Source organism: Callithrix jacchus, chromosome 11 (genome assembly GCF_049354715.1).
Source record: "Callithrix jacchus isolate 240 chromosome 11, calJac240_pri, whole genome shotgun sequence".
Lineage (NCBI taxonomy): Eukaryota > Metazoa > Chordata > Mammalia > Primates > Cebidae > Callithrix > Callithrix jacchus.
In genome coordinates, this window is record NC_133512.1 from 33,218,724 (window position 1) to 33,232,651 (window position 13,928).

General features: G+C 40.3%; 1 protein-coding gene across 17 annotated transcripts in view; it reads left to right on the plus strand.

Moving 5' to 3' along the window:
- The window catches only part of OSBPL3 (oxysterol binding protein like 3), a 205,982-nt gene that overhangs the window by 132,864 nt on the left and 59,190 nt on the right, over positions 1–13,928 (plus strand). For all 17 annotated transcript variants that reach the window (XM_054237150.2, XM_078342541.1, XM_054237152.2 and 14 more), the window contains one exon: positions 11,809–11,939. In XM_054237150.2, the coding sequence (XP_054093125.1) occupies positions 11,809–11,939 (131 nt within the window). The remainder of the gene's footprint in view (positions 1–11,808; positions 11,940–13,928) is intronic.

The following is a 13,928-nucleotide window of genomic DNA, read 5'->3' on the forward strand; positions in this document are numbered from 1 at the left end:
GAGTGTTCCATTAGCAGAAACAGAAATCACCAAACTTGGTAAGCAGATTTAGGATGGCAAAGCAAGGAACAAGATAGGACTAGGGTCAGGTGTTCTGAATGGAAGCAGCTTTCTGTGTTTTTCTGCCTTGGAAGGGAAGCAAATGATGTTTTAGGGACACTTTTCCTTCAAGTGAAGGAAACTCCTATTCACAAATGTGAAAGCTAAATAGAACAAAATCAAAACTATATTTGCCTATTCTTTTGTTTCTGGATTCTTTCCCTATGTTGAGTAGTAATTATTGAATGGTCATTTTCTGAACTGTTTTGAACTTACGGAAGCATTGAATAAAAAGCCAAGTGTGTTACAGTGATACCTCTTTCATAGATTAAAAAGCTAAAAGAGATATATGACTCCACAGAAAGCCAAATCAGTTATTGTTCATAAATTAGAATTCAGCATAAATGTGCTGAGCAATTAGATTCATAAGCTGGACCATTTAGTACAGTTACCTAATGTATCTAAGTTAATTTGGATGGAATATGGGTTATAAAGTATTTTAAAATCATGGGCATCCTATGAGGTTTGAAATTTCTGCAGATTATGGAAGATCAGAGTGTCCCAGATACTTTAGGAATGTTAACATTTTATTTATTTATTTATTTATTGCATTTTAGGTTTTGGGGTACACGTGAAGAACATGCAAGATAGTTGCATAGGTATACATGTGGCAGTATGATTTGCTGCCTTCCTCCCCTTCACCTGTATCTGGCATTTCTCCCCATGCTATCTCTCCCCAACTCCCCACCCCCTACTGTCCCTCCCCAATTCCCCCCAACAGACCCCAGTGTGTAGTGCTCCCCTCCCTGTGTCCATGTGTTCTCATTGTTCAACACCCACCTATGAGTGAGACCATGCGGTATTTCATTTTCTGTTCTTGTGTCAGTTTGCTGAGAATGATATTCTCCAGGTTCATCCATGTCCCTACAAAGGACACAAACTCGTTTTTGATTGCTGCATAATATTCCATGGTGTATATGTGCCGCATTTTCCCTGTCCACTCTATCATCCATGGGCATTTGGGTTGACTCCAGGTCTTTGCTATTGTAAACAGTGCTGCAATGAACATTCGTGTGCATGTGTCCTTATAGTAGAACGATTTATAGTCCTTTGGATATATACCCAGTAATGGGATTGCTGGGTCAAATGGAATTTCTATTTCTAGGTCCATGAGGAATCGCCACACTGTCTTCCACAATGGTTGAACTAATTTGCACTCCTACCAACAGTGTAAAAGTGTTCCTTTTTCTCCACATCCTCTCCAGCATCTGTTGTCTCCAGATTTTTTAATGATCGCCATTCTGACTGGAGTGAGATGGCATCTCAATGTAATTTTGATTTGCATTTCTCTAATAACCAGTGATGATGAGCATTTTTTCATATGTTTGTTGGCCTCATGTATGTCTTCTTTTGTAAAGTGTCTGTTCATATCCTTTGCCCACTTTTGAATGAGCTTGTTTGTTTTTTTCTTGTAAATCTGTTTTAGTTCTTTGTAAATTCTGGATATCAGCCCTTTGTCAGTTGGGTAAACTGCAAAAATTTTTTCCCATTCTGTTGGTTGTCAATTCTCTAATGACTGTTTCTTTTGCCTTGCAGAAGCTGTGGAGTTTGATTAGGTCCCATTTGTCTATTTTGGCTTTTGTTGCCAATGCTTTTGGTGTTTTGGTCATGAAGTCCTTGCCTACTCCTATGTCCTGAATGGTTTTACCGAGATTTTCTTTTAGGGTTTTATGGTGCCAGGTCTTATGTTTAAGTCTTTAATCCATCTGGAGTTAATTTTAGTGTAAGGTGTCAGGAAGGGGTCCAGTTTCTGCTTTCTGCACAGAGCTAGCCAGTTTTCCCAACACCATTTATTAAACAGGGAATCCTTTCCCCATTGCTAGTTTTTGTCAGGTTTATCAAAGATTGTATGATTGTAGATATGTTGTGTTGCTTCCGATGCCTCTGTTCTGTTCCATTGGTCTATATCTCTGTTTTGGTACCAGTACCAGGCTGTTTTAATTACTGTAGCCTTCTAATATAGTTTGAAGTCCGGTAATGTGATACCTCTCGCTGTGTTCTTTTTACTTAGAATTGACTTGGCTATGTGGACTCTCTTTTGGTTCCATATGAAGTTTAAGGTAGTTTTTTCCAGTTCTGTGAAGAAGGTCATTGGTAGATTGATGGGGATAACATTGAATCTGTAGATTACTTTGGGCAATATGGCTATTCTCACAATATTGATTCTTCCTAACCATGAACATGGAATGTTTCTCCATCTGTTTGTGTCCTCTCTTATTTTGTTGAGCAGTGGTTTGTAGTTCTCCTTGAAGAGGTACTTTACATTCCTTGTTAATTGTATTCCTAGGTATTTTATTCTCTTTGTAGCAATTGTGAATGGCAGTTTGTTCTTGATTTGGCTCTCTTTAAGTCTGTTATTGGTGTATAGGAATGCTTGTGATTTTTGCACATCAATTTTATATCCTGAGACTTTGCTGAAGTTGCTTATCAGTTTCAGGAGATTTTGGGCTGAGATGATGGGGTCTTCTAGATATACAATTATGTCATCTGCAAATAGAGAAAATTTGGCTTCCTCCTTTCCTATTTGAATACCCTTTATTTCTTTTTCTTGCCTGATTGCTCTGGCTAGAACTTCCAGTACTATATTGAATAGGAGTGGTGTGAGAGGGCATCCTTGTCTAGTGCCAGATTTCAAAGGGAATGCTTCCAGTTTTTGCCCATTCAGTATGATATTGGCTGTTGGTTTGTCATAAATAGCTTTGATTATTTTGAGATACGTTCTGTCAATACCGAGGTTATTGAGGGTTTTTAGCATAAAGGGCTGTTGAATTTTGTCAAAGGCCTTCTTTGCATCAATTGAGATAATCATGTGGTTTTTGTTTTTGCTTCTGTTTATGTGGTGAATTACGTTTATAGACTTGCATATATTGAACCAGCCTTGCATCCCTGGGATGAATTCTACTTGATCATGGTGGATAAGCTTTTTGATGTGCTGTTGCAATCGGCTTGCCAGTATTTTATTGAAGATTTTTGCATCTATGTTCATCATGGATATTGGCCTGAAGTTTTCTTTTCTTGTTGAGTCTCTGCCAGGTTTTGGTATTAGAATGATGTTGGTCTCATAAAATGATTTGGGAAGGATTCCCTCTTTTTGGATTATTTGGAATAGTTTCAGGAGGTATGGTAACAGTTCCTCTTTGTGTGTCTGGTAGAATTCGGGCTGTGAACCCATCTGGACCCGGGCTTTTTTTGTGTGGTAGGCCCTTAATTGCTGCCTCAACTTCAAATCTTGTTATTGGTCTATTCGTAGTTTTGACTTCTTCCTGGTTTAGGCTTGGGAGGATGCAAGTATCCAGGGTTTTATCCATTTCTTCCAGGTTTACTAGTTTATGTGCATAGAGTTGTTTGTAATATTCTCTGATGATGGTTTGAATTTCTGTGGGATCTGTGGTGATTTCCCCTGTGTTTTTTATTGCATCTATTTGGTTATTCTCTTTTTTTTTTTTTTTAATTAATCTGGCTAGTGGTTTGTCTATTTTGTTGATCTTTTCACAAAACCAGCTCCTGGATTTATTGACTTTTTGAAGGGTATTTTGTGTCTCTATCTCCTTCAGTTCTGCTCTGATCTTAGTTATTTCTTGTCTTCTGCTAGGTTTTGAGTTTTTTTGATCTTGCTCCTTTAGCTCTTTCAATTTTGACACTAGAGTGTCAATTTTGGATCTCTCCACTCTTCTCATGTGGGCACTTATTGCTATATATTTTCCTCTAGAGACTGCTTTAAATGTGTCCCAGAGATTCTGACATGCTGTGTCTTCGTTCTCATTGGTTTCGAAGAACTTCTTCATTTCATTGTTTATCCAGTCAACATTCAAGAGCCAGTTGTTCAGTTTCCATGAAGCTGTGAGGTTCTGAGTTAGTTTCTTAATTCTGAGTTCTAACTTGATTGCACTATGGTCTGAGAAACTGTTTGTTATGATTTCTGTTCTTTTGCATTTGCTGAGGAGTGCTTTACTTCCAATTATGTGGTCAATTTTAGAGTAGGTGTGATGTGGTGCTGAGAAGAATGTATGTTCTGTGGACTTGGGGTGGAGAGTTCTGTAAATGTCTATCAGGTTTGCTTGTTCCAGGTCTGAGTTCAGGTCCTGGATATCCTTGTTAATTTTCTATCTGGTTGATCTGTCTAATATTGACAGTGGAGTGTTAAAGTCTCCCACTATTATTGTGTGGGAGTCTAGTCTCTTTGTAAGTCATTAAGAACTTGCCTTATATATCTGGGTGCTCCTGTATTGGGTCCATATATATTTAGGATCGTTAGCTCTTCTTGTGGTATCGATCCTTTTACCATTATGTAATGTCCTGCTTTTTCTCTTTTGAGACAAAGTTGGTTTAAAGTCTATATTATCAGAGACGAGAATTGCAACTCCTGCTTTTTTTTTGTTCTCCATTTGCTTGGTAAATCTTCCTCCATCCCTTTATTTTGAGCCTTTGTGTATCCTTGCATGTGAGATGGGTTTCCTGGATACAGCACACTGGTGGGTTTTGGCTTTTTATCCAATTTGCCAGTCTGTGTCTTTTGATTGGTGCATTTAGCCCATTTACATTTAGGGTTAATATTGTTATGTGTGTATTTGATCCTGCCATTTTGGTGCTACTGGCTGTTTTGCCTGTTAGTTGATGCAGATTCTTCATTTTGTTGATGCTCTTTACCATTTGGTATGTTTTTGGAATGGCTGGTACTGGTTGTTCCTTTTATGTGTAGTGCCTCTTTCAGGAGCTCTTATAAAGCAGGCCTGGTGGTGACAAAATCTCTGAGTACTTGCTTGTTCTCAAAGGATTTTATTTTTCCTTCACTTATGAAGCTCAGTTTGGCTGGATATGAAATTCTGGGTTGAAAGTTCTTTACTTTAAGGATGTTGAATATTGGCCCCCACTCTCTTCTGGCTTGTAGGGTTTCTGCCGAGAGATCTGCTGTGAGTCTGATGGGCTTCCCTTTGTGGGTGACTCGACCTTTCTCTCTGGCTGCCCTTAGCATTTTCTCCTTCATTTCAACCCTGGTGAATCTGACAATTATGTGCCTTGGGGTTGCTCTCCTTGAGGAATATTTTTGTGGTGTTCTCTGTATTTCCTGGACTTGAATATTGGTCTGCCTTGCTAGGTTGGGTATGTTTTCCTGGATAATATCCTGAAGAGTATTTTCCAGCTTGGATTCTTTCTCTTCATCACATTCAGGTACACCTATCAAACATAGATTAGGTCTTTTCACATAGTCCCACATTTCTTGGAGACTTTGTTCATTCCTTTTTGCACTTTTTTCTCTAATCTTGCCTTCTCCTTTTATTTCATTGAGTTGATCTTCGACCTCTGATATCCTTTCTTCTGCTTGGTCAATTCGGCTGTTGAAACTTGTGCATGCTTCGCAAAGTTCTCATGTTGTGTTTTTCAGCTCCATCAATTCACTCATATTCCTAAGTTGTCCATTCTTGTTATCATTTCCTCGAATCTTTTTTCAAGGTTCTTAGTTTCTTTGCATTGATTTAGAACATGTTCTTTTAGCTCACAGAAGTTTCTCATTACCCATCTTCTGAAGTCTGATTCTGTCGTTTTATCACACTCATTCTCCATCCAGCTTCGTTCCCTTGCTGGTGAGGAGTTGTGATCCCTTGTAGGAGGAAAGGTGTTCTGGTTTTGGGTGTTTTCTTCCTTTTTGCACTGGTTTCTTCCCATCTTTTTGGATTTATCCACCTTTCGTCTGTGTAGTTGCTGATTTTTAGATTGGGTCTCTGAGTGGACGTCCAGGTTGTTGATGATGAAGTTATTTCTGTTTCTTAGTTTTCCTTCTAACAGTCTGGCACCTCTGCTGTAGGACTGCTGAGGTCCACTCCAGGCCCTGCTTGCCTGGGGATCACCTGCAGCAGCTGCAGAACAGTAAGGGTTGCTACCAGTTTCTTCTTCTGCTATCTTTGTCCCAGAATGATGCCCGCCAAATGTCAGTCTGATCAGTCTTTTGTGAGGTGACTATTTGGATATACGGGGGTCAGGGAGCTGCTTGAGGAGACAGTCTGTTCTTTTTTTTTTCGAGACGGAGTTTCACTCTTCTTACCCAGGCTGGAGTGCAATGGGCAATGGCGCAATCTCGGCTCACCGCAACCTCCGCCTCCTGGGTTCAGGCAATTCTCCTGCCTCAGCCTCCTGAGTAGCTGGGATTACAGGCACGCGCCACCATACCTAGCTAATTTTTTGTATTTTTAGTAGAGACAGGGTTTCACCATGTTGACCAGGATGGTCTCGATCTCTTGACCTCGTGATCCACCCTCCTCGGCCTCCCAAAGCGCTGGGATTACAGGGGTGAGCCACCACGCCCGGCCCGACAGTCTGTTCTTTATAGGAGCTCAAGTGTTGAGCTGTGAACTCTGTTGTTCTTTCAGAGCTGCTGGGCAGGTACGTTTAAGTCTGCTGCAGCAGAACTCATAAACTGCCTTTTTTTCCCCAAGGTGCTCTGTCCTGGGGAGTTAGGGCTTTATTTATGAGTGTCCATTGTGCTGCTGCCTTTTTTTCCCCCCTCAGGGCTGCCCTGCCCAGCAAGGAGGCAGCCTAGTCACTGTCTGCCTGCAGAGGCTTTGCTGAGCTCCACCTTGCTGCTGTTGAGCTTCCCTGTAGTCCTGTTTATATGGGTGTGGTTAGAACTGCCTAGGCAATGGTGGCCCACCTCTGTAATGGGGGACTCTCTCTGTTATGACGGGTTGCCTCAGCAACGGCAAGCTGCTTCAGCAATGGTGGACTTCCTCCATAGGGGTGGAGTGCCTCGGTAATGGCAGATGCCTCTCCCCGACTGAGCTGCACTGTCCTGGGTTCACCTGTGCTTGCCATGAAACTCTCAACCCCAAGCATTTCCAATTGCTGGGTTTTTTTTTTGTTTTTGTGGGGGTGGGACCTGCCAAGCCTGATCACCTGGCTCCCTGCCTCAGAGCCTTTTTTTTTTTTTAAGTTGAGCGGTTGACTCTCTCCTAGGTGTTCCAGTTACCTGCTGAAAGGGCGCTGGGATCTGTGTGATTTCCCGTGCGGCGACCCACTGCGCCGGCTGAAACAACGGCACTGCCTGGGAATCTCCTGGCCAGCTTAAAAGGACAACCAGACCAGTGTATTTTGTACAGAGAGTTGCCGCGTCGGCTAAAACAGCCTCATCGGCCAAAACAGCCGCACTGGCAACCCGTAGGGCTCCTCCACCTAGGAATCTCCTGGTCTGTGGGCAATAAAGATATGTCTAAAAATCCGGCGTCCACTCACCTTCTGCGCTTTCACTGGGAGCAGCAATCATGAGCTGCTCCTAAAAGGGCCATCTTGGATCTACCTGTGGAATGTTAACATTTTAAAGAAACTTCACCTAAAATTTGGTTTTTCAATTAAAAAAGGGGAAAAATGAGTCTCACTGTTTGATTAGGTGCTCTGTGATAGTAGGTTTTCTCATTGCTTGAAGCACTCTTCAGATGTGCCCATTATCCACATGTACAAATGTGGAAACCAAGGATTTGTCCAAAATACAAATGGCAACTGCAACTGAGTGTTAGAGGTAGGATTTAGGTTCAGGCTGGCCTTATTAGAGAATTTCTTTCTTATGTACCACTCTGCTTTCTAGCGCAGTGCCCATGGCATTCATAACTACGTTTTTCAAGGTCCTATTCTTTCCTGATGCTGAAAAACTGCTAAAGAAGGAGCATATTAATAAGTAGAGCTCAGATAAATTGAGTCCAACTATCCTTCAGTATCGACTTTCACTGTCCAAACATTCATCTATTACAGTCTCACCTTCCTAACTCAATAAAAGAACAGCAAAAAGACCACCAAGAGTCACTTGTATGATGCTTATGATGTTCCATTCTGTAGAAGCAACTTAAGACTTCTTACAGTCAAAAACTCAACCTGTGCCCCCCTCTCATAGTCCAGGAAGAGTATCTGAGAAATGGCTAATGACAGTTTGGGAAAGAAATGAATAAATATAGATGCTGCAGTTGCCTTCTGATATTTGAACAGCCATTGAAAGAGGAAATACTCCTGTTTGACAGTGAAGAGACACTGAGGAAAATGTTGTCTTAGCAACAGAAATGACTTTCTAAGTCCCAGAGCAGGATGTACCATTTTAGGAGGTAGCAGGTACTCTGACAAGCATGGACCAACAGACCATTTGGCAGGGAAGCTGGAGACATGACGAGCTGGTCGTGTTGTGGGGTGAGTGGCTCTGGTGATCTTTGAGGTCCTTCATAGCTCTGAGCATCTAGGATTTTCTGTATGGCTTTATTTATTGTCAGGTAACCATAGGTGTGATGTGCTCATTTGAATCTTCTATTTTTTTAAGCTTTTTATTTGCCTCTAGTAAACTTTAATTCATGTTAGAAATAAGTAAGAAAACACTTCTGTCACAGAGAGTGTTCCTGACTTTTGGGATCCTGTGTCTTTAACAATTAATATAAATGTGGTCTCTCATGAGCAGCTTCTGATCATTGCTGTGTGTGTGCGCGTGATCTTTAGGTGGCTGCAAATGACTATTTTAATATCCTGAGTGGATCTTAATAGTCATTTAAAAAATTGAGTACATGGGGATCTGGTCTTCCAAATCCATTTTTTCAGATGATTTAGGAAGAATTTTAGGCCTTATAATATAAGGCCTATAATGACTTTATAAGCATCTTTCTGCTTATCTTATGCCTACTACAATCTTGTCAGCTATACATTTTGAACCAAATATTGTATATTCTGCCAGTTTTTAAAATTTTTATAGGAATCTTCTCATTTGGTGGAAAGCCTTGCTTTTCTGTGGGTCATCTGGAAGTCAGAGGAATTGATTTGGGAAAATGGCCGCCAGCTGAGTGCCATTCATTTTATTTGGAGCAACAGTAGACAGGTAGCTCCCCGAGGGACCCACTGAGATGGCCATGGGCCTCCTGTCTGTGTGGCAGGCAGGGCAGGGGAGTAGTGCCTGTGTAACGACATAGGATGCAGTCCGTTAATTGTGTGGCTTGCTGCTCTCCTCCCGAGGCTGTTCTCCTATGGCTCCCTAGATTCTGGCCAACCCTTCATTCTTAGAATTTCTACCCTGTGTGCAGTTATTTACAAGCTTTGTCCTGGCAAAAGATTAAAGCGTCCTCTCTGCAGCTGCTGCCCACATTTCAAAAGACTACAGTCACCATCACTCTCACCCTCAGGTGTCTCCTTCATCAGCATCACTATGATTATTGCAGTAACATTTGTTATTAATTACATACCATGCATTGGGTTACATGCTTCATCTGCATTCTCTCTCTCATTCAATCCTCATGACAGCCTTATAAAATAATAGTTATCCCCATTTACAAATGAGGAAACTGGGGTTCAGGCACATCATTTACTCATCCAAGGTCATGCAGCGAATAGGTGATTGAGTAGGGAAGAATCTAGAGCTGATGGCAGGGCCCCAGCTGTTGGTCACTCTATTGTTCTGCCAATTATTTTGCTCAATTAAATTGTTTAAAGCAAAGAGCTAATTGTGTTTCATAGGTATTGTTAGAAAATTTTAGTTTCATTTGACTCCCGTCTTCTGTTGGCAGAGGCAGCACCAGTGTGTGCATGTGTGTGTGTGTTAACAAATTGTTGTGACTTTGTTAAGATATTCTAGGTCCATCACTAAATGCTGCAACCTCAGACGAGTTCAGCGACAGTGTATAAAGAGGTTTAGATGCCCTCGTTGCTATTAAATGAAGTAAGCCAATAATGCCTATTTAGTTTCTGTGTTACTAAATAGGCCACTCTTGAGTAACAATACCTCTAAAACTGCAGCCCTGTGGAATTCAGGAATGTGCTAGGTCATTTGAGAAGACATGTTTCTGAGTCTCTTCCTTCTTCCTGCTCTTCTAAAACTAAATATAATAAAGGAAATTGGAAAGATAATATTCAAATGTGATATCCATGATCAGTAATTTAGATAACAGCTTCCTCATTCCTAGGAAGTAATTTGTACATGATGTGATCAAACCTAATGAATAATGATTTTTTTTCTTTGCTCTATATGTTAATTTTTTTTGTTTTGTTTTGTTTTGTTTTTTGAGACAGAGTTTCACTCTTGTTACCCAGGCTGGAGTGCAATGGCGTGATCTCGGCTCACCGCAACCTCCACCTCCTGGGTTCAAGCAATTCTCCTGCCTCAGCCTCCCGAGTAGCTGGGACAACAGGCGCGCACCACCATGGCCAGCTAATTTTTTTATTTTTAGTAGAGACGGGGTTTCACCTTGTTGACCAGGATGGTCTCAATCTCTTGACCTCGTGATCCACCTGCCTCGGCCTCCCAAAGTGCTGGGATTATAGGCATGAGCCACCGCACCTGGCCTGTGTTAATGTTTTTTAACTTCAGTTCAGGCATTGGAGTCCTAATAGTGGCTAAGCCCTCGTTGTACCTGAGTGCTCACTAGGGAACAGAGTAGCTGAATGCCAGGGTTAGAGGTTGGAGATTCTGGGTCCTGCAGCTGGAAAGGCTAACAAGCAAGAAGGTAGAAAATAAGACCTCGTTTTGAAACAATTACAAATTTACAGAAAAGTTGCAAGAAGTATACAGAGAACTTTCTGTATACCCTTTACCCAAATACATAATTTTAAGTACTTTGCCACATTTGTTTTACTGCTGTCTCTCTACACACACGCACACTCATTTTTCTGAACCATTTGAGAGTAGGATTCATACATTATGTTGCTCTTTATGGCTTTATATTTTAGTATATAAAATAGGAATATTCTGTATATAGCCACAGTATAGTAACCAAATTGAGGAAATACAGCATTGAAACAACTTTTATCTGTTCTACCTTCCGTATTCAAAGTTATCCCAATAATGCCTTTAGTACCATGTTGCCCCTTGAGTCGATTTCATTGTCGTGCCTTTTTTGCCTCCTTTAACTGGGAACAGTTTTTCAGCCTTTCTTTCTCTTTCATAAAATTGACACTTTTGAGTAATGCAGGTCAACTTTTAAAAATAAAATGTTTCTCATTCTGGGGTTGTCTGATGTCTCCTTATGATCAAATTCAGATTACATAGCCCTGGCTGGCATACACCAAAGAAGATGTGTCTTTTTCAGCGTATTGTACCTAGAGGCACACGGTCCACCTGACTCTCACTGACAGTTAATTTTGATCACCTGGTTAAGGTGCTGTCCAATTTTTCTGCTGCAGTGTTAACATTTTCCCCTTGAAAATGAATACGCTTTGTTTTTAATCCTTTCCAGTCTTTGGGGATACAAACAAAACAAAACACTGATCGTTGAGGATCCAGAGGCAAAGTCCAAGTGTCAAAAAATCCTGATGAAAAGTCATAAAGTCATGAAATATTATAGTGCATAGGGGACTTAGAATTGGCAAATGTGTGTGTATGGGAGTTAATTTTAATAGACTTTATTTTTTTTGAGCAGTTGTAGGTTCATAGCAAAATTGAACCAAAAGTGCAGAGTTTTTATAAGCCTCTTGCTCCTATATAGGTGCAGTACCCTCACCACCAGCATTTCACACAAGAGTAGTGCATCTCTTACAGTTGATGTCCACCTACGTGGATACATCATCATCCAGAGGCCTTAATTTATATTAGTATTCACAAGGCAGATGTGTCTTTTAAAAGTCCAGGTAGAGTGTCCATTTGCTATACTCAAAATACTCAGGACTGTTACTTCACTTAATTCTTTTAGAGATACATTTTTTATGTATTTTGTTTTTAATTATGCCTCTTTATTCCTTTTTATAATGATTATATCTCTATAGTTTACTTCACTTTAAGGTCAGCTTTTAATATCATGTCAACGGAGAGAGAGAAACTGAGACAGCTGATGGAGCAGGATGCCTCCTCCTCCCCATCTGCTCAGGTCATTGGTCTGAAGAATGCCCTGTCATCCGTAAGTTACATAGCTGCATCCTGAAATGGCTGAGGTGTGTCCAGGCTCATGAATGTTTTGTAATTTCTATTTCCATGGTTGTGTTGAAAATTCACGATTTTCATGATTGTGTTGAAATTTCAGGAGAAAACCAAATTATCCGAATTATATTCTAAGCTTTTATCAAATCTGCTTATTTGAAACACCAAAACTCACCTGTACAAATCTTAGTAGCTACTATTTTATAAGTGATACCTTCTTTAAGTTTGGTTTCCTCTGATTTATCTTAATTTTTTGTTTCTCTAAAATTTTTATTGTACATTTTTGTGTGTATGTGTGTGCATCTTACAGACATTTTTCTGTTAATGCTTATAAAATCTGACAGTTTGGTGGAGATTTTATGGGCATGAGACACCACAAGCTTAGCCTGACTTTCCAAATGACAGGTGGCGGAGTGAAATTTCCAATTCATGCTCTTATCTTCTCTATTGCAAAACACTGATCCTGTTTATCACTATTTCAAAGACATGAGAGTTATTTTGTTTGATTGGATAGTACCAGACATTTAGCTTCCCCGCCCCGCCCCACCCCGCCCCGCTACTGTGGCTACAAAGAGATGAGTCACAAGAAAGTGCCTGTCAGGCAATCACTGTACCTTCATAATAACAGGAAAATCACTGTCAGGGTTCCAAATGATTCTCAGCCATTCTGTCACTCATTCTCTCTCTCTCTTTTTTCATCTATTTCAATTCATCCCTCAGAATAGTTGGGCTCCATTAAAGTGCCATGTCCCACCTCTATTTGAATAAAGTTGTCTGGTTTTTTTTCACTGTGTACTATCAGGAGGCTAGAGAACTTTTGAAATAGCATACTGATTTGCTTTTACTCTTTTCTTGTACTTTGGAATTCCTTCTTTAGAAAGAGAAAGAGTATGTGCACATATGAAATTACCATCTGAAGCAATACTGAATTTTCTATTTCAAGTCAGGCAGGGGAGGTGAATTTTAGGATCTTGTAACCAGAAGCCAACACAGGCACTGAGAGAACTAGAAAATACTGATTCATATTTTCTATTCATCGTATTGCTAAGAAAAGTGATGCTCTTGGTATAATGATCGTGATAAATCCTTTGCCAGTAGCACAGATAGTTGTTGTAGAATACGTAAGGAGTATTCACTTATGGACCATTCCAAGTATGCTATCTTCAAAAGAAACTAAAAATAACATTGGCTTGCTCCATATATAAAGAGGAGTCTTAACTTTGTCCTAATTAAGGTCACAGATAGAATTGTCCCCCCTTTTTATTGTAGCAGACAGCCGCACACTAGGTACTATTTTGGTTTGAGAGAAGCAGAAGCAAAGTGTTTCTGGTTTTTATTTCCTAAATTTCGTATTGTTCCCATTAGGCTAGCTTTTAGTGCATTTACAAAATGTACCTCTGATGGGCTTCCAAGGTCCCTTTCCCTAGGATCTTCTTCTCCCTGCCTTCTCCTGCAGAGGTCTGGCCACTGAGACCTATTTGGCTGCAGTATTGTAAGCCAAGGTTGTTTTCACCTTCACTAAGGAATTCCCCCATATTCATGATTTTGGAAACTTCAGATAAAACCAAATGATCCTTTCGTTCCTTTTTGGCTTGGATTGATGATAGGGTTTAGGACTTGTTTTTTTGAAAATAAAATTTTTAGGACCATGTCAGAGCTATCAGAATGGATATGTTGGTGCTGTATGCACAATGTTGCTGTCTTCTGCTTCTGCCTGTGGCTTATAAAGGAAAGAAAAACTAATAAAATAGCACAATTTCCAAGCTCTACTTAGATTCTAGTCTCCGTACTATGACATGCAGAAAATAAAGTGAGTGCTCCAAAGAGATTGTTATACGTGGTTGTGTGATCTTAGCTCTTGTGCAGTGTTTCTTAAGTAGTTCTCTAGGATTTTCAAATAACTCATACGCTCTGTGGGGACTGAAAAATAAAGTGAGCATTCCTGTTGGAGATCCAGGTAGAGGATTAG